Source organism: Patella vulgata, chromosome 1 (assembly GCF_932274485.2).
Source record: "Patella vulgata chromosome 1, xgPatVulg1.2, whole genome shotgun sequence".
In the NCBI taxonomy this organism is placed as follows: Eukaryota; Metazoa; Mollusca; class Gastropoda; family Patellidae; genus Patella; species Patella vulgata.
Window position 1 is genome coordinate 13,403,622 of NC_065879.2, and position 18,712 is coordinate 13,422,333.

Below are 18,712 nucleotides of genomic sequence, written 5' to 3' on the forward strand. Positions count from 1 at the left end.
ACAGGCTCCAGGAACTAGAAGCTAATCAACTTAGATTATTAACGCAGGGCCTGATTCACAGAAACAATATCTAAACTATTTTAAGGATGCTGACATTTCAATATTGGTTCTTATTAGCCATGAAAGGCCTGGATTATTAAAATATTTTAGCTGAAGCTGTTATGAATAAAGCCCCCTGATAAAAGTCTAAACAAGAAACATTTATCATGGTAATATATTTTACAAAATCCAGCCATAACAAAAGCATCTCTACAGCACATTGTTTGTTTTTCTTGTTTAAATTTCACCAACGAACAACCACTGGTACCTATTTGGATTACTCATCCAACAAATGTAATCTATACATTATTACATGTGGCAATTAAAGAAAAACATTTTTTTTTAGATATAAACAGATACCGGTAGTGTATTATTATATTAAACTGTTTCAATGGTATTTCATAACTGAACTAGAAATACACAGGACACAAGTCAAGCGTGATAAAGACTAGAGAATTCTAGTTGAAATATAGTAATGGTATTCCATAGTATTGTGTCTTGTGTATTTTATCATTATATTCCACAAAATTGTGTCTTGTGTATTTTATCATTATATTCCACAAAATTGTGTCTTGTGTATTTTATCATTATATTCCATAGAATTGTGTCTTGTGTATTTTATCATTATATTCCATAGAATTGTGTCCTGTGTGTTTTATCATTACATGTATATACCATAGAATTGTCTCTTGTGTATTTTATCATTATATTCCGTAGAATTGTGTCCTTTGTATATGATAATACAGCTATTTCTCAAGATATAAGCACAGCCTATTGTTATAATACAGTTCAAAACATGCACAGAATTAGAATAATGTTAATATTACATCTACATAGAATAATATATACCAGTGTATCTCCCACTCAAAGCCCTTGACGTCTTTCTGTGAAGACTGCAAACTATAACAAGGGCCAAAAAAAGAAAATTTCAGACACTGGCCATGTAATAACAAAGACTTTGTAGCCTACTGGCCAACAGTTAGTATGATACCCCTAGAAACAGTTATGTGATGTCAATGTAAACACTGGACTTTATATAATAGTTGAAGAATACAAGCTGTATAATTGACATTAAAATACCATGTGGTTTATATTAATTATTATAAAATGAGCAGAATAATAATAATAAAAACAAATAACAGCCAACAATCTGATTAAAATACAAAATACATCTTTTACGTTTACATAATCACAAGGGTTTCATTATAATCATGTGATTGATTATACCAAGACCCTTCATACAAGAACGTATGTCACATATGTCTTGGGATTACAGTATATCTATTTTATATGGCAAGACACTTGTATATTTCACACAAGACTTTTACTATAATATAAATACCAGAGTTAGAATAAGACCCATGTTTATCTATATTCCGTACAAGAACAAAACTATAACAGATGTCAGGGTCCAATAACTACCAAACATTATGTTTTTCAGGGGGTGGTTCCAGGATCGTCATAAAGGGGGGACGTGCAAAGCCCAGCCCTCGGTGGGCGGACCGACGGGCAATCAGCCAAGTCACCAACCGGCTCCTTTCAGAGTAAATTTTGACGGGGATCACTACCAGTTTTAAGTATTTTTGTTCTCCTTTCCAGCGAGAATATATGGAGCAAAAAATTGTTCGCCACCGCAAAAAATAGGGGGGGGGGGGCGTGTGCCTGTCTCAAATATCACTACTGTGAAAGCAGAACGTAACAAGACCAACGACGACATAGATCAGATGAACAATACCACATGAACTACATTGTTTATACAGATTGGAAGATATACTGTCATCCATCTATAATGATGATGTACTATTGAGTATTATTTATTATATACATCATCTTGTAAATGTTAACCTTATTAACCAATAGATTTATAAATCTGTAATCCCCTAGCAATTGTGATAAGACTGACTAAACATACATTATGCAAGAGCTAAATCTCCCTATTGCAGGTCTGTCTTTAGGCCCGAAATGTTATTCAATTATTAATTAGACATTAATTAACTTATCCAGACCATAATCAACTCTCGATGTCATCGGATACCTAAGATTTTAAAACTACAAACTACATACTCAAAACTACAAACAGTGATAACTTGGCTCAGAATGAAGTAATTTGAATGAAATCTTCAATATCTTCATTTTACATTATCTATTTTCAAACTATTATAGCGAGAATGGTCAGCTCTTTATTTGAATCTTACATAATGTATCTTTAATTATATTTGGTCGAATTGTGTAGATCTGATACATGAACTATAATATAATGTCTCCTCAATATAATAGTCTGTTTATTTTGAGACTAACATGACATCTTTCATTTCAATAGTTACCTGGGCTAATAGTTGCTCGAACAAATGTTTTCTATGTAAGCAAATTGTGTTGTGTATATTTCAGACTGTTGTGTTGTGTATATTTAAATCAGACTGTCGGGTTGTGTATATTTTAATCAGACTTGAGACTGTGTTATGTGTATTTAAATCAGACTGTTGTGTTGTGTATATTTTAATCCAACTGTGTTATGTGCATTGAAATCAGATTGTTATGTGTATTTAAATCAGACTGTCGGGTTGTGTATATTTTAATCAGTGTGCAGACTGTGTTATGTGTATTTAAATCAGACTGTCGGGTTAGGTATATTTTGATCCAACTGTGTTATGTGCATTGATATCAGATTGTTATGTGTATTTAAATCAGACTGTCGGGTTGTGTGTATTTAAATCACACTGTCTATATTTTAATCAGACCGTTTTGTTGTGTATGAAATTAAACAGCAGTTAAGGTTCGACTTTGAGTAATTTGGACGATGAGCTTGCCCGGTCTTGTCTGATTCGACTCTTTCTTTCTTCCTACAAGGTCTACTTCCTGTTGCTGTCCGTTTAATTCGTCAGTTGACAAAAAGATGTGTTTTCCCATGTAGGAATCTCGTAACAAGTTAGCATTCCAGATCTGGAAATAAAATTAATTCTTGTAAGTACACACGTTATCAATTTATTGAATGAAAAGGGGGGTGGGGGTAACCCTGGAACTTAAGCTCACTCAACGCTGAATATTTATTGGGTTCATCCTCTCATCATCTCAATGCTTTACATCGGAAAAGGGGGGGGGGTAACTCTGGAACGGAAGCTCACAGAACGCTGAATATTTATTGGGTTCATCCTCTCATCACCTCAATGCTTCACATCGGATTTGAAACAAATCCATTAACCCTTGTCGGTTCACGTTGTAAGAATCACATAACAGGTATCAAGGGGTCCATATGGACCCCAGTTATAATTCAAAGTTTTTAAGTACAGATACATGTATATTTTAATTAAAAGGCAGCGATTTAGTTTTTATTTATATTCATATTTGACAACTGAAAAACAACTAAATTATTATACAAAAACATTTTAGTGACATTTGGAAAAGATTTAATAATTCTCACAACATTGCTACTTTGTGTACTATGTGATAAAGAGGTTAAATGGCAATTCACACTTGATACAAAAACCATTGAATATTTGGAATTCATCATTTAATTTTTGGTATTTGTAACATGCAGATGTTAAAAGAGAGAATACTCTGGCATATGCAATATGGTATCAGACAGCATTAGGAAAATCCCTACAGTGAGTCGGACCCCTTGTTTCCTTCAAGCGTTGGGCCTGATTTGCATGTAACAGAACTCTGCATGTGGGAAGCAGATGAATACCGAACTCTTCGCTACGTGTAAAAATGTATAGGAGACAAAGTCACTAAATTTCAGTAAGCAGTGCCCAGTAGTTATTACAAAACATTATAAAACATGTGCATGGGGTCCACGGAGACCCCACGAGCACCGACAAGGGTTAAAGACTGTGACCTTTATCATGTTATTAAGTTTTTCGGAAAAGGGGATTAACTGTGAATATCGATAGAGTTCATCCATTTATGACCCCAATGCTTTACACCAAATTTAAAAAAAATCTGTAGCCTCTATCGTAGGTCACAAGGTTTTCAGTGCAAGAGGCTAACTCAGAAATGGTATGTTGCTTCAAACTTTTAAAAAAAATGTTAAAAACCATAGCCTCTATCAAATTCACAAGGTTTTCGGCAAGGGGTTTAAACTGACCCATTTTGTTTAAACCTGTATTTTAAACATACATTATGCAAGAGCTAAATCTGCCTATTGCAGGTCTTTCTTTAGGATTTAAATTTTAATGTTATCTAAATTATTAATTAGATATAAATAACTTATCCAGACCTTAATCAACTCTTGATATTAACACTAGACTGCGATATTTAGTGGATTTGAATACATTTTGTGATCGATGAATTAACGTAAAAATGGATAATCGAGACTTTGTTTATTTCCGCACCAACCTTAGTAATAACGATCGAGGCTAGCCTAAAATTGAATTGCTAATATATTGATTCAGAGTGAAGTAATTGGAATGAAATTTTCAGCATATTCTCTTTTCTCTATTTATTTTTGAACTATAACGAAAACTGTCAGCTCTTTATCTAATCTTAATTAATGCCCCTTAAAGGACTGACCTGTATTTTAAGGACTGACCTGTACTTTAAGGACTGGCCTGTACTTTAAGGACTGACTTGTATTTTAAGGACTGACCTGTACTATAAGGACTGACCTGTATTTTAAGGAAATAAACTAACCTGTACTTTAAGGGGTGACTTTAAAGGATTTCGTCTGTAAAATACAGCAGACGCATTCCACGTTGGATCTGTTGTATTTTTATCACATAAAGTTGTTGCTCGTTCACCTTCACACGATATAACACAATACGGATCAGCACCTGTATAAAATATATAACACATTGTAATTAACACGGTTTAACACAATATGGATCAGCACCTGTATAATATATAACACATTGTAATTAACACAATACGGATCAGCACCTGTATAATATATAACACATTGTAATTAACACAATATGCATCATGTAATTAACATGATACAACACCGATCAGCACCTGTATAAATATATTTGGTAAAATATGAGGCATTGTTATTATTAAACAAGGTACGAATTTGTTAAAATCTTGTTATCTTGATATTATTACCTGAAAAATGAAATAAAATGGTGTATAACGTCCTATATTCCAGCACCAACTAGGTGGCTGAAGACAGACATACGCCATGGAGTTTGCCATGAGTGGAATTTTGACCAGACATCCTACTCTTACTGACAGATGGGAATCCCTCTGGACATTCTACATGAGGGGCCTCTACAGTCACTATTATTACAGTTCGACCACCAGGCTCCTATTACTAAATTGAGACAACTGGTGATTTCCCTGTTGTACATAAGTAGGGTCGCCTGTCAAACCTCATGGGTTTTCTCCGGGTCTTCCCACTACTAAAGACCCCCAACGTGCAAGTGAATTATTGAAATAAAATTTAACCATGTGTTAGTCCCAAAATGACTTAGTTTGGGTCGAGTGGACGTTAAACCACATCTCTATCTCTCTCTCTCTCTCGTATTACTAAAGCTAGGATAACCTATGAAAATTTTTCCAATGGAGCTTGCCACAACCCATTGGCCAATAACTCAAAATAAATGTATCGTAAATATTTTACCTTGAACATCCTGTTTCTCGAGACCCTGTGCTCGAATAACTTTAATATGGGTAACTAATTTCGGAGCACCACCGCAGCAATCCCACCATTTCTTGTCAGGATGATCCAAGGTCAATTCCCTGAAAGTACATAATACAATTAGCTACAAATGTACCAAAATACAGAATGAAATGCAATGGGGTTTTATAAAAACATCCTACTTTCTTCACCAGACAGACATACACACAACATGCAAATTACTATGAAGGGAATTTAACCCAGGCATCAGCATTTTCATCTACTCTTCATAAATTATCAATGGTTCTTTAACGTACACGCCAGCAAGTAGAAGGGTGCCAACACCAGGATAGAAAGAAAATGAAATGAAATGGGGTTTAACGTCCTACTGTTCTGCTCCGACTGGGCTAATGAAGACGGGCATACGCCATGCAGTGTGCTATGAGGGAAATTTTGCTCGGGCAGCGGCACTATGGCCTACTCTTATATAAATGGGACCTTGGTTTTTTTGTCACATCCAAATGACTAGACAGCTGTCCTTGTCAGACCCTCTTGTCCTGCACCACTGACAAAGGGAAACAATGTTGGAAAATCCTGATGAACTTTCTCGGCCAATGCAGGGCTCGAACACCCGACCTCCAGGCCAACATCAGGATAGAAATGAAATGATATGGGGTTTAACGTCCTACTGTTCTGCTCCGACTGGGCTAATGAAGGTGGGCATACGCCATACAGTGTGCTATGAAGAAATATTGCCCGGACAGTGGCACTACAGCCTACTCTTCCAACTGTCATGTGATATTTTAGTGCGAACATATTATGCAAAGACGACAGGATATTAATTGAACATGCAATGAAAAGGGTTTTGAAGGCTTATTTTTCTGCACCTAGGGTATAGAAGTTTTTTGATTATTAACGTTCTGTGAAAGGGAGAACCATGACTTTAGATTTTGTTGAACCTACTTGAAAGCATTAGCTGTGTCTGTATAGACTCTCATCAGGAACGCAGCCTCTACGCCTGCATCAAAGGTACTAGGTATAATCACATATCGTCCTTTAGTTGCTGTGTGTTTCATAAACATAGAACGACTGTCTCTAAATACGGAGGATGTAACTTTTTCATGTAGATTTAAATTATGAATTCTGTATTTACGATTTAACTCAACCTGTAAGTAAAAAAAACATGTTGTATCAAGCTCAAAATTGGTTTTTGCCTCTATAACTTTGTTTCTTGCCTCACATATTAAAAATTTCCCTCAAATTTGATCTTAAATAAGCAAAATTGTTTCACAACTTTTCTGTGAAAACAAGAAAATTTAGTATCTGTAGGTTGTAGTTCAAACACTGGGCTTGGAAAATCCTGAAAATTACAAAGAGTGAGAGAGAAATGGTGTTTAACATCCACTCGACACAAACTAGGTCATTTTGGGACCAACATGTGGTTCAATTTTATTTCAATAATTCCCTTGCACGTAGGGGTTTTTAGCAGTGGGAGGAAACCGGAGGACCTGGAGAAAACCCACATGGTTGGACAGGTGACCCTACTCCTTGTCGTGAACAACCAGGGAATCGTAAAACCATGCCAGTTGACTCAATGACAGACCTAATGATACAACACTCACTCACTAACCATTCGGCCACCCAACCCTCCTGAAAATTACAACAAGTAATAGCGCACATCATTGCAGCCATCTTAAAACTCTGAGGTTCTATTAAAAATCAAAGTTCACCAACCGATACACAATTGTTCAAAGAAGCATGCCAAGTTTTATGTCGATTGTACTTGAATTGATGGAGCCTAAGGCCTATTTTGTTGAACGGTGTTGCCCCAAGAACAAAAAGATTACCAAGGGATTGCAACTACTTCAAGGTTCACAACCTGGGCAGAGAGTTATATTTATAATATATATTGAAACTAACTTTAAATAGTGTAAAACCAATTGTAGCATTAGTACTGCCCTCTTTATTTCTGGTACTCTTCTGCATCAACTGAATCATGAATTCATCTTCATCTTCAGTTATTTCAAATACATACTAAAAAATAAATATCATTAGATTTAGTTCTTAACAACAACTGCTAAATATTTGCTACCTATTTCATTAAATAAATAAATGAATGAATGAATGAATGAATGAATGAATGAATGAATGAATGAATGAGTAAATAAATAAATACATGTACTTGCTTGCAATAAAATATAACACATACTTATGGACATACTCCTCGCAGTGTTTCGTTTGATTCAAGCTAATCCCACTTAACACTTCTGTAATGGAAGCAAATTTCTGTTCCAAATTATGACTGGTCAATAGTCCGATTAACAACCAATACCTAACTGCGTAACAATATCATTACGCTTTAAACAGAGCTCCAAATTGGACAATATATGTTTACATAATGTTACATCATGCCTCACGATTTCAATATGCCCAATTAACCAGTACATAGCAGAATATTGCAGAAAAACTAATTGGTGACAAACAAGGTTATCAACACTGTTACAATGTAAACAATATTGTTTGGAGACAAACAATACAAGTGCTTTTACCGTTTTTAATACCTTAAATCACTGACCAAAGTTTTAGGGAAGACCCCAGATTAAAAGAAAGGCTGTCAAGTTGTTGTACTTAGATTTAATTGAACGGGAAGAATACACACACTCCCTCAAAAGCTCAAGTATCATAAGCCAATTCAGCATTGGCCAGAGAGGGATTTCTCGGGCCACTGCTTCAGGAATATGACTGTAGGAAAGTGATTTGCTAAAATACTTCCTACCTTGTGCTTCATCGAATCCTAAAACTTTGGCAGTTTGAATTCAAAACAAAAATGAAATGAGGTTTAATGTCCTACTGTTCTGCTCCGAACTGGGCTGATGAAGACAGGCATACACCATACAGTGTGCTATGAGAGATATCTTGCCCGGACAGCAGTACTACAGCCTACTCTTATATCGAATTCCAACTGTCACAGGATCTTTTATATGCACGCCAATGTGTACACGGGACTTGGGTTTTTCGTCCCATCCGAATGACTAGACAGGTGTCCTTATCAGGCCCTCCGTCCTGCATCATAGACAAAGAGGAACGACGCCGGAAAATCTAAATGAACTTTCTTGGCCAATGCAGGCTACCGAGCCAGCGTCATACCCACTTGGCGATCGTGAGCCTCAATATTCAAAACAAGAATAGGCTGTAGCGCCACAATGGGAGCAAAATTCCCCTCATAGCACACTGTTGAAGCAGAAAAGTAGGACATTAAACCCCCATTTTATTTACATTACCTGTGGATTATTTAAGAATGATTCTCTGTTGTTCATACAACCACCAGCTCGGTTTGGTTTCTTCCACGCTCCGTGATGTAGACCTTCGTGCCATGTTTTATTTAGAGATAAGAAACTTGTATTAACCACACGACAGATGGCAACATTGAGGAAATTGGTTGAAAAATCATCCATTGTCATCCTAATAAAAAACATAAAATATACATGTATTCTTTTTTATAAAAACCTCTCATTGTCATTATATGTTTAACCATATATTATTCAAGAGGTAAATCTGCCTATTGTAGGTCTTTCTTTAGGCCCTTTAAATGTTATCTGAATTATTAATTAGATATCAATTAACACGAAAAGACTATACTAAACTTTTGATGCCATCGGATGTCTCCGACTTTCATTGGATTTGAACACGACCTGCTGTTAATGCCCATTGATGATTAACCGCAAAAATGGATAATTGAGGCTTTAATTATCCTGACAGCGGTAACAATGCCAATCGAGGCTACAGTGATTTTAAGAGTGAAGTAATTTGACTGAAATTTTCAGCATATTCCCTTTACATTATCTAGTTTTTAACTATAATAGTGAGAACTGCCACCTCCTTATCTAATTTTCCATAATGTATCTTTAATCAATGTAAATTCCTCTTAGACTATCATAAAAGTTATACTTACCAGAATTCACCATCATCTTCAAATGTAAGACCAACCTTCTCACGATCAGCCTTACTGATTTTGTTCCACTCTGGAGATCTACAAATGTAAATATAATTTTATGTCAATTTATCTTTATCTTTTACAAATGATTACGGATTAGCAATGAACCAATCACCAGGATGCTGTCAGCAATCAGTCAATACATGAACCGTACATGTGTTATCATTTTGGAGCAGCGATAGCTCGTTGAGTATGGCGCTACTGGTTCACACGCCAGGGAGAAAGGGAGAAATGTGGTTTAACGTCCATTTGACCCAAACTAGGTTATTTCAGGACTATTTCCATAATTCGCTTACTCGTAGGTGTCTTTAGCAGGGGAAAGAAACCGGAGGACCCGGAGAAAACCTACAAGATTGGACAGGTGAACCTTCAATCAGGGTATCGAAACCACGCCAGTTGACTCAATGACAGACCTTATGATCTAAAGAATTGGCCTCCCAAACTTCACTAACCAGGAGGTACTGGAATCGATTCAGGTTTCAACTTTGATTTTTTTCCCCTTTAAGTTGGTTCAGGATAGGGGGCTTGGCAAGGAAAATTATCGCTCTGATCGGATAATAAAAAATTCAAAGTTCGAATATGTACTTGTTGGCTTGCACATAAAAGACCCGTTGATAGTTGGAATTAAATGAAGTGTAGCTGGAAGCGTCACTACCCCGGCAAAATCCCCCTCCTTTCCACTGATTGTAATTTCTGTACTCACCCATCGCTAAAAGCACCTTTCCATTCTCCCTGTCCCCATGGATTCCTTAATCTAACCATCGGTAATTTATCACGATTAAATAATCCAAACAACCCTGAACCTTCAAGATGGACGTTTTTCACGGCAGTTATACCATACGCGTGACCTTTAACTAAACCATTACTAGTTGACGCTTCCATTTCATCAGCTGATGTAGCCTAGAAATAAATATAATTAATCAAATTATACATGTACACATACATAAAAATAAAATTATCGTCTTACATTTCTTGAAGAGAGGCATACATTATGCTATGAGGGAAATTTTCCATCGCATTTCACCCTACTCTACTTTCGATTTCTAACTTTAGAAGATCTTTAACGAGTTGCAAATGGTATACACAGGACTTTGTTTTTTGTCCTGTCTGAGCAACAAGGACAGCTGCTCTGTCCTGCACCAAATAAAGGGACATTAAATTATACATGGACATATACAAATAAATTAAAATGAAAACGAGTTTAGTGTCCTACTTTAATGCTCTGAATGGGCTTAGGAAGTCGGGCATGCATGCCATGCAATGTGCTATTATGAGGTAAATTTTACCCAGACAATAGCATTTCCGCTTACTCTTCCTTTGATTTCCAACTGTCAGGGGATCTTTAATGTACTCCCAATGGTATACACAAGTTTTTCATTTTTTATCCTATATGAACCACAAGACACTTGCTAGGCCCTCCGTCCTGCACAGGACAAAAAAACGGTAACCAGGCCGATGAATTTTGATGAACTCACTTGACCAACACCAGAATCGAACCAGAGATCTCCTATCTGCCAAGTGAGCATGAGCTATATTCACCAAAAATTCCAAATTCCGACACCAGGATCGAACCAGAGACCTGCTGGTTATTACGCCTGGGCGAGCCACTCATACACATATAACAAGAAGGAACAGTCGTGGATTCTCAAAGATCATCATTACTTGTGTTTACTTACTGGGATAGAAGCTGCCATCAACGATCTTCTGTCCATGTCTTTCTTCATATGAGCAAACAACTTAACTCGCTCCTCGACATTTGTATTGACATTAGATTTAACCAGATCAATGGTATCGGACACACCTCCAGAAAAATCTTCTAAAGCTTCGGCTAATTCTCCACCATCTAATACTTCGTAACAACCAAAAAATCTAATTTTAAAAAAAAAGTTAACAGAATCTTGGTTATTAACGACTTACGATAGAAACGGCGGCTCGCCGTCTCTCAGTTATACAAAATCCACAAACCGCATAACTTCGATCAGACCTGGGCCCTGTTTCTTGAAATCTTAACTAAAAATAAAATCTAAACTTTAGTAGATACTTCAATTTTGATTGGCTAAGCACTAAATTCAATCTAATATTATCCAATCAAATTACTAAAATTTGCATTTTATCTCAGTTAAAATTTCGATCAGACCTGGATGGTAAATCCTACCACCACTGTGCAAAAGGTACTGTCCTTACCGTAGTAAATTTAAAAACAGAACAAACAAAATAAAAGAGAGAGAGAAATGGGGTTTAACATCCACTTGCAACAAAATAGGTCATTTCGGGACTAACACATGGTTCAATTTTATTTCAATAATTCGCATGCGCGTAGGGGGTCTTTAGCAGTGGGAGGAAACCGTAGGACCCAGAGAAAACCCACGAGGTTGGACAGACGACCACGCCAGTTGACTCAAACAAACAAAATAAAACGTAATGGCAGAAGCAGAATTAAGAAGGTTCAACAAAAGGTCAAATAACACTGTGATAAATCAATGCATGACTTAAAATCGGCAGAGTCCCTAATGATGTTGACTACACATTCTTGAACACTCTCAGCAAAGGTAGAGTGTTTACAAGAATAATGAGCATGCTTGGGTGACAGGCAACACCCTGGACCATTAGGCCATCCTCACCCCCCTCCTAGGTGACAACAATCTCTCATTTAAATACTCACTTGGCATAGGCCTTTTCCAAGAGTGCGCTCCAAAATTCATTTTTACTCTGTGAATGGATGAAAACAAGTTCATCGTTAATGGTAGGCAGAAAATCATCAATGACCACCTCTGTCCATTCTCCATATCTCCAGAATTGAAATTTAAAAATTCCTTGATAATTCTCTGGTTTTTCATCACTCCACTCCTGTTCTTTAGAATCTGGGATAACCTACAGAAAAACAAAAGACAACAACATTCGTTTGATTTAATATTTGTTGTTTATTTCTTGCAATGTCTATATTTTGTGTCTTGTCCACAGGTTTGTTGTTTTCGATTTTGTTTGTGTGTAGTGCGGTCTTCCTGCCATTACTATTAGATTTGATTAAAAGTATATTTGTGTGTACATCATGGCTCTCAGTTGATCATCTTGTATACCAGGAATTGACCACAACATCATCAGAGCCATCTTGCAAGTGTTGTCGCATATTTTTGTCAGTAATGAGAACATTTACAACACATAAAAATCTGATTACGAGTAATAACCCATGAAGTAATTATCAGAAAATATTAGAATTTGTTGCGATTGTTTGTCTCATGGCCTTGAACAATTCATATTAACTTTAGCCTCTAGAATTTTCAAAATCAAAGCAATCAAAGGCCATAACTCTGGCAGTAATTATCGGAAATTGCTACAGATCTATAGGCCTTTGTCCCAGCACCTTAAACACTTTGTATAAATTCGAAGTCAATCGGATATTAACTTTAGCCTCTAGAGTGTCCACAAGCAATTGTGAATGCTGGACTGCCGGATGGGGGCGACGACAACGTTCACATTTCAATGTGGCCATATAAAAATTGAAGTTGGTCAAAGAACAAAGCACAGTGATTGTACTCAATTGATTGGTCAAATAATGTGCCATTGTTTAAAGAAGTAAAATTACCAAACATACATGTATGGAACCAGTTTCTGGTTCAAATAACAAATGAAATGAAATGGGGTTTAACATCCTACTTTCCTGCTCCGACTGGACTAATGAAGTGTGCTACATGTATGAGCAAACTTTAGCCTGGACAGTGGCACTACCGCCGACTATCAAGGGTTCTTTCACGTGCACACCAATTGTGAACAAAGGACCTTGGTTTTTTGTTTCACCCGAATGACTATATGTTGTCCATTGCCAGGACGTCCGTCCTGCACCATTGACAAGGGTGAACCACGCCTCTGGTTCAAGTATAAGACAATTTCTAGCATACCTTGTTCCAAATCTCTTTTTCTTGTGCTAAACAGGAACATGCAGCAACAAACCAGCAGTTACCAAGACGACCTTGTGATACATCACCAGAACTGGCACCTTCTACAAACAACTTAGGATTGTCACAAATTTGCTGAAAGACAAAAGAAATTTACATTAGAATTAACATAATACTTAATTAATGTTATAAGGATAAGAAACATATGTAATGGTAATCATGTAGTGGTAAGAAAAGATAAGATTTTATTGCATCGTGACTATCGTCAGATCCATCAAGGACAACATACAAAAGTTGATGATATATACATGCAAATATAAGATAACATCTAAGGTGATCATTTATGTACGCATCCTCGGTATACCCAGTGATCTCATTCCGTTCTACTCCACTATACCCTGGGTTCATACATGGGTTATTCACGTATTCAAATTATCTGCCCTTAATCGTAGCTTGATTCTATGAACCAATCAAATTACAGTTTACAAACCAGTCTTACATGTAGCCTCATTGCTTACGTTCACAATATGGCGGCTTGTTTCTTGCAACAAGATGAGAGTTACTTACCTTTACCAAATTCCAATGTATTTAACGATTTCTTTGATTTGTCAATAAAAATAGCACAGTTATCAAGGGCAGATAACTTGAATGTTTCTCTCCCATGTATGAACCCAGGGGTTAGTGGAATAGAACGGAATGAGACCATTGGGGATACCAATGATGTTATGTACAATGTTATATAACAAGTCTGTAAGGTAAGCATCAAAAGATTGTCGGTATGTTCCCTTTAAACATGTTAAAGCCAGCAAAACCTATAAGTGTTAGGTCAATTACTTGAATGTGCTATTTGAATTCAATTGTATACAAGCCGAGAGATTATCTTCAGTTGATATTTTCTTTCTTAATTTAATATTAAATAACCAACTTAATTCCATTTTAGTGTGAAAAATTACTGTCCAAAAATGCAAAAAACAATCATCAACTTTAAGCATAGAAAATTTTGATATTTTCCAAATAATGTATGATCGGGATCAACAACATTAAATATTGGTATAATCTCAACAAAAATATGCACACTAAATCAAATATTATAAATAATATGTTTGTGATAAAAAAAACAAAAAAAAAAACAAATTAATATTTGTAACCTATTTTTTTTATAAGCCTTCACAAAAGTATGTTGTCAATTTGTCATCCACCCTAATCAATCAAGTTGCCATGACACTACATGGCTTTGTACTTTCATGGGTCAACTCACTTTCACCATATAGTCAGTCATGAAGTCATTTTTTTATAATTTACCCGTATGTATGTGAAATAAAACAGTATTTATGCTAGAGAGCTGCTGGTAAAAAACTATATTTGCTTAACTGTAGAAACTGACATGTTAAAGTTACATGTACCAATCCCTATTATGTATTTAGACTGGAGAGAAAGAGAGAGAGAGTGAGAGAGAGAGAAAAATGGGTTTAACTCCACTCAACACAAACTAGGTCATTTCGGGACTAACATATGGTTTAATTTTATTTCAATAATTCGTTTGTGCGTAGGGGTCTTTAGCAGCGGGAGGAAATTGAAGGACCAGGAGAAAACCCACGAGGTTGAACAGACGACCCTACTCCTCGTCACCGGGGAATCAAAACCACGCCAATTGACTCAATCATCAATGACAGACCTTATGATACAGCGCGCACATGCTAAACATTTGGCCATCCCACCCTCGCATTTGGATTGGATTAAAATAGAATGGTTTCTGGTTCAAACTGCATGTTTTAAATTAAGTGTCCTCATAAATATTTTGCAAAAGTATCAAATTACGTACACAATCTAATAGGAATATGACCAATCTAATAGAAATGAAATGAGACTTAAGTCCTACGCTGTTCTGCTCCGATTGGACTAATGAAGAAGGCCAATCTAATAGCAATGACATATTCCAGTTAATAGTGTTTTTTGCTCATTCAGCTGTTATCGTTGAAATGGTCACACCTCTTTACTAGTTAAAAATCTCTATTATTGCCCACACATCATTACAAGCACTTTATTAAGAAAGAATTTAACCACACCCCAAAATGGGTGTGAGTTTGATCATATTTAAGATAAAATCAAACCATGAACATGTGTAAAGTTCAGTAGTAGTAGTATTATTACTGAATGCTTGTATGTTTAATATACATATACTTTGTCTTGTCTTTATTTTAAACCAATATAATAGAGATGCGTGACAGAGGTGTTATTGGTTGATACCAATTGTTATAAATGTTGATCAGTTCATCTCTATAAAATACAATAAAAATTTCTATCTTGAATTTCAAGCCAAAATGTCAAATCAAATGTAGATATTATCCTGGGTTGGATTCAAGAGATCCATCCTCATTTCACTAATTTGAACAATGCAAATCGGATAATTTTTGTCCATACATTATTGTAGGGTATTCACAAGACTCTACAAAGATAACAAGGACAATAACTCTAAATGTAAATTGCTGCAATTCAATAAACTTTTTAAACTCACGAATTTGAACAATCAACATAAATTTCAATTACAAGAGAGAAATGGGGTTTAACATCCACTCGACACAAAATAGTCATTTCGGGACTAACATGTGGTTCAATTTTATTTCAATAATTTACTTGCGCATAGGGGGTCTTTAGCAGTGGGAGGAAACAGAGGGCCCGAAGAAAACCCACGAGGTTAGATTGATGACCCTACTCCTTGTCATTTCAGGACTAACATATGGTTCAATTTTATTTCAATAATTTACTTGCGCATAGGGGGTCTTTAGCAGTTGGAGGAAACAGAGGACCCGGAGAAAACCCACGAGGTTAGATAGATGACCCTACTCCTTGTCACGTGCAACTGGGGAATCGAAACCATGCCAGCTGACTCAATGACAGGCCTTATGATGCAGTGCGCACACGCTAACCAATCCGCCATCCACCCCCGCAATACATGAGACAACAACATATGTCACTAGAGAGAGAGAGAGAGAGAAATGGGGTTTAACGTCCACTTGACACAACCTAACATATGGTTCAATTCTATTTTAATATTCGCTTGTGAGTAGGGGTCTTTGGCAGTGGGAGGAAACTGGGGGAACCAGAGGAAACACACAAGGTTGGACAGCTTACTCCTTGTCACATGCAAGTGGGGAATTGTAAACATGCCACTTGACTCAATGACAAATCTTGAGATTTCATGTGACGCACTAATAATGACTAAACCACCCAACCTCTTTTTTATGACAGAGTGTCTACAAGTTTTCAATGTCTGCATGTAATAATAGTTGTATATATTGCCATTATAAAAAAAACTGTTTATAGTCAGTAATGTTATGACTTGTATTGTTGGCTATTGAACCTTGACAACAATACAATAAAAATCAGATCAGAATTTACATCTAACTCTTCTTGTCATGAATACTATCCAAGTTCGTTACCCTGTGAAGGAACAATAAGTCTATAAAACTAGACCAACACCATTCTTTTGCAAATGAAATGGGGTTTAACGTCCTACACAAACTGGGCTAATGAAGGTGGGCTTATGCCATACAGTGTTGTGCTATGAGGGAAATTTTGCCTGGACAGCAGTTCTACAGCTTTTTTAAAGAGAGAAAACCAACACGTCGTTTGACATCAAGTTTTATAATGAATTAATAGGATCACATTGTGATGCAAGGAATTAATTGTGATAATACACTTATCTATATCGTTATCTTGCACTTTGAATGCCCATCCCATCCCAATATCTGATGATAAAGGATAAAGCACACAACATGAGAAAAGTGTTGTTTAACAAGCCGCCCCTGAAACCACAATGTTTTTTTTAGTTTTTAAAAGCACCATAAGTTTGAAAATGGTTCAATTCCGTTTAGTATTTCCAAAGATAAGATAAATAAGCCATCACCACTAGGTGCTTGGTAAATAAGCCATCACCACTAGGTGCTTGGTAAATAAGCCATCACCACTAGGTGCTTGGTAAATAAGCCATCACCACTAGGTGCTTGGTAAAACTTTATTAAAATCTATTACTGCATATTGTAAGAACAAGAGATCACTACAAGTTTTTTAGTTTTAGCTCTATACCCAAAACGTTATATTTATTTTATATTCATTTCAACAATATATTTTTTTAAGCTCTTTTAAGTTTTTTATATTTTTTGTGCATTTGTACATTCAAATTTGTACAACTAAGCGCAAAACATGAAAACATGTGCAATTAGAAAAAAATACTGGATAATAAAACTTAGTCAAAATTCATTTGATTATATGTGGCCGATAGTGTTGGGGAAGATGCTAGGTGACTGTTACTTTAAAACTATTCTAAGATGATTCCAGGAAATTGAATTTCATAAAGGCCTATTTTATTCCAAAACACTGCTTGATAAAAGGTCAGGAAATGTATGACCAATGATTCATTACTTGACCTTATTGCACTGATCTTTTGCAACATAAGACTGTAAGTTATAGGACATGAACTTACATTTATTATATGTACAATGTATATGAACCAAACCAATTACATGTATTTATCACGAATTGATTTATTGTAAATTGCCAAGGGTTGTATCATTAGATCGTTATTTATACTAATATATACAGTAAATAATCGATTTTATCACAGTTTATATAACAATAAATAACATAATCTCAGAGATAAAGGTCAATGTATTGTTTTGTAGAGAGGACTATTATTATTAAACGTAAGATATTTATTGTGGTTCGATCCCAGTGGTTGCCAAGAAAAGGGGCTTATAAAGGAACAATATTTGGTCCTTTACATGTTGGTGTGCACATAAAAGAGAGAGAGAGAGAGAGAGAGAGAGAGAGAGGGCTTAAAGTCCAACCACTCAACACAACACAAACTAGGTAATTTCCGTACTAACATATGTTTCAAATTTATTTCATTAATTTGTTTGCCCATAGGGGTCTTTAGCAGTGGGAGGAAACCGGAGGACCTAGAGAAAACACATGAGGTTGGTCATGTAGATGTGGGGAATCGAAACCATACCACTTACATGTAGGCTTAATGACAGGCCTTATGATACAACGTGCACACATTAACCATTTGGCCACCACCCCCACACCCCTCCCCATCTGGACAATTATACTGATATTGTTAGGATGATAAATTCTTTTCACAAAACAAAATTTCCTTCTTTGAAATTTGTAGGTGCTTTAATTTTTTAAAATTGATTGATTACAAGTTTCTGTTTAATACAAAAGTATGAA

At 35.9% G+C, this 18,712-nt stretch overlaps 1 protein-coding gene across 1 annotated transcript in view; it reads right to left on the reverse strand.

Annotated features, from left to right (window-relative positions):
- Window positions 1-4,801: 4,801 nt before the first annotated feature.
- Window positions 4,802-18,712, reverse strand: part of LOC126808635 (calpain-5) — a 28,436-nt gene continuing 14,525 nt past the window's right edge. Inside the window, exons 3-12 of the mRNA XM_056103548.1 lie at window positions 13,484-13,615; window positions 12,250-12,458; window positions 11,264-11,456; window positions 10,291-10,487; window positions 9,546-9,623; window positions 8,875-9,055; window positions 7,514-7,627; window positions 6,557-6,759; window positions 5,597-5,715; window positions 4,802-4,914 (exon numbers count right to left, since the gene is read on the reverse strand). Coding sequence (XP_055959523.1) covers window positions 4,802-4,914; window positions 5,597-5,715; window positions 6,557-6,759; window positions 7,514-7,627; window positions 8,875-9,055; window positions 9,546-9,623; window positions 10,291-10,487; window positions 11,264-11,456; window positions 12,250-12,458; window positions 13,484-13,615 — 1,539 coding nt within the window. The remainder of the gene's footprint in view (window positions 4,915-5,596; window positions 5,716-6,556; window positions 6,760-7,513; window positions 7,628-8,874; window positions 9,056-9,545; window positions 9,624-10,290; window positions 10,488-11,263; window positions 11,457-12,249; window positions 12,459-13,483; window positions 13,616-18,712) is intronic.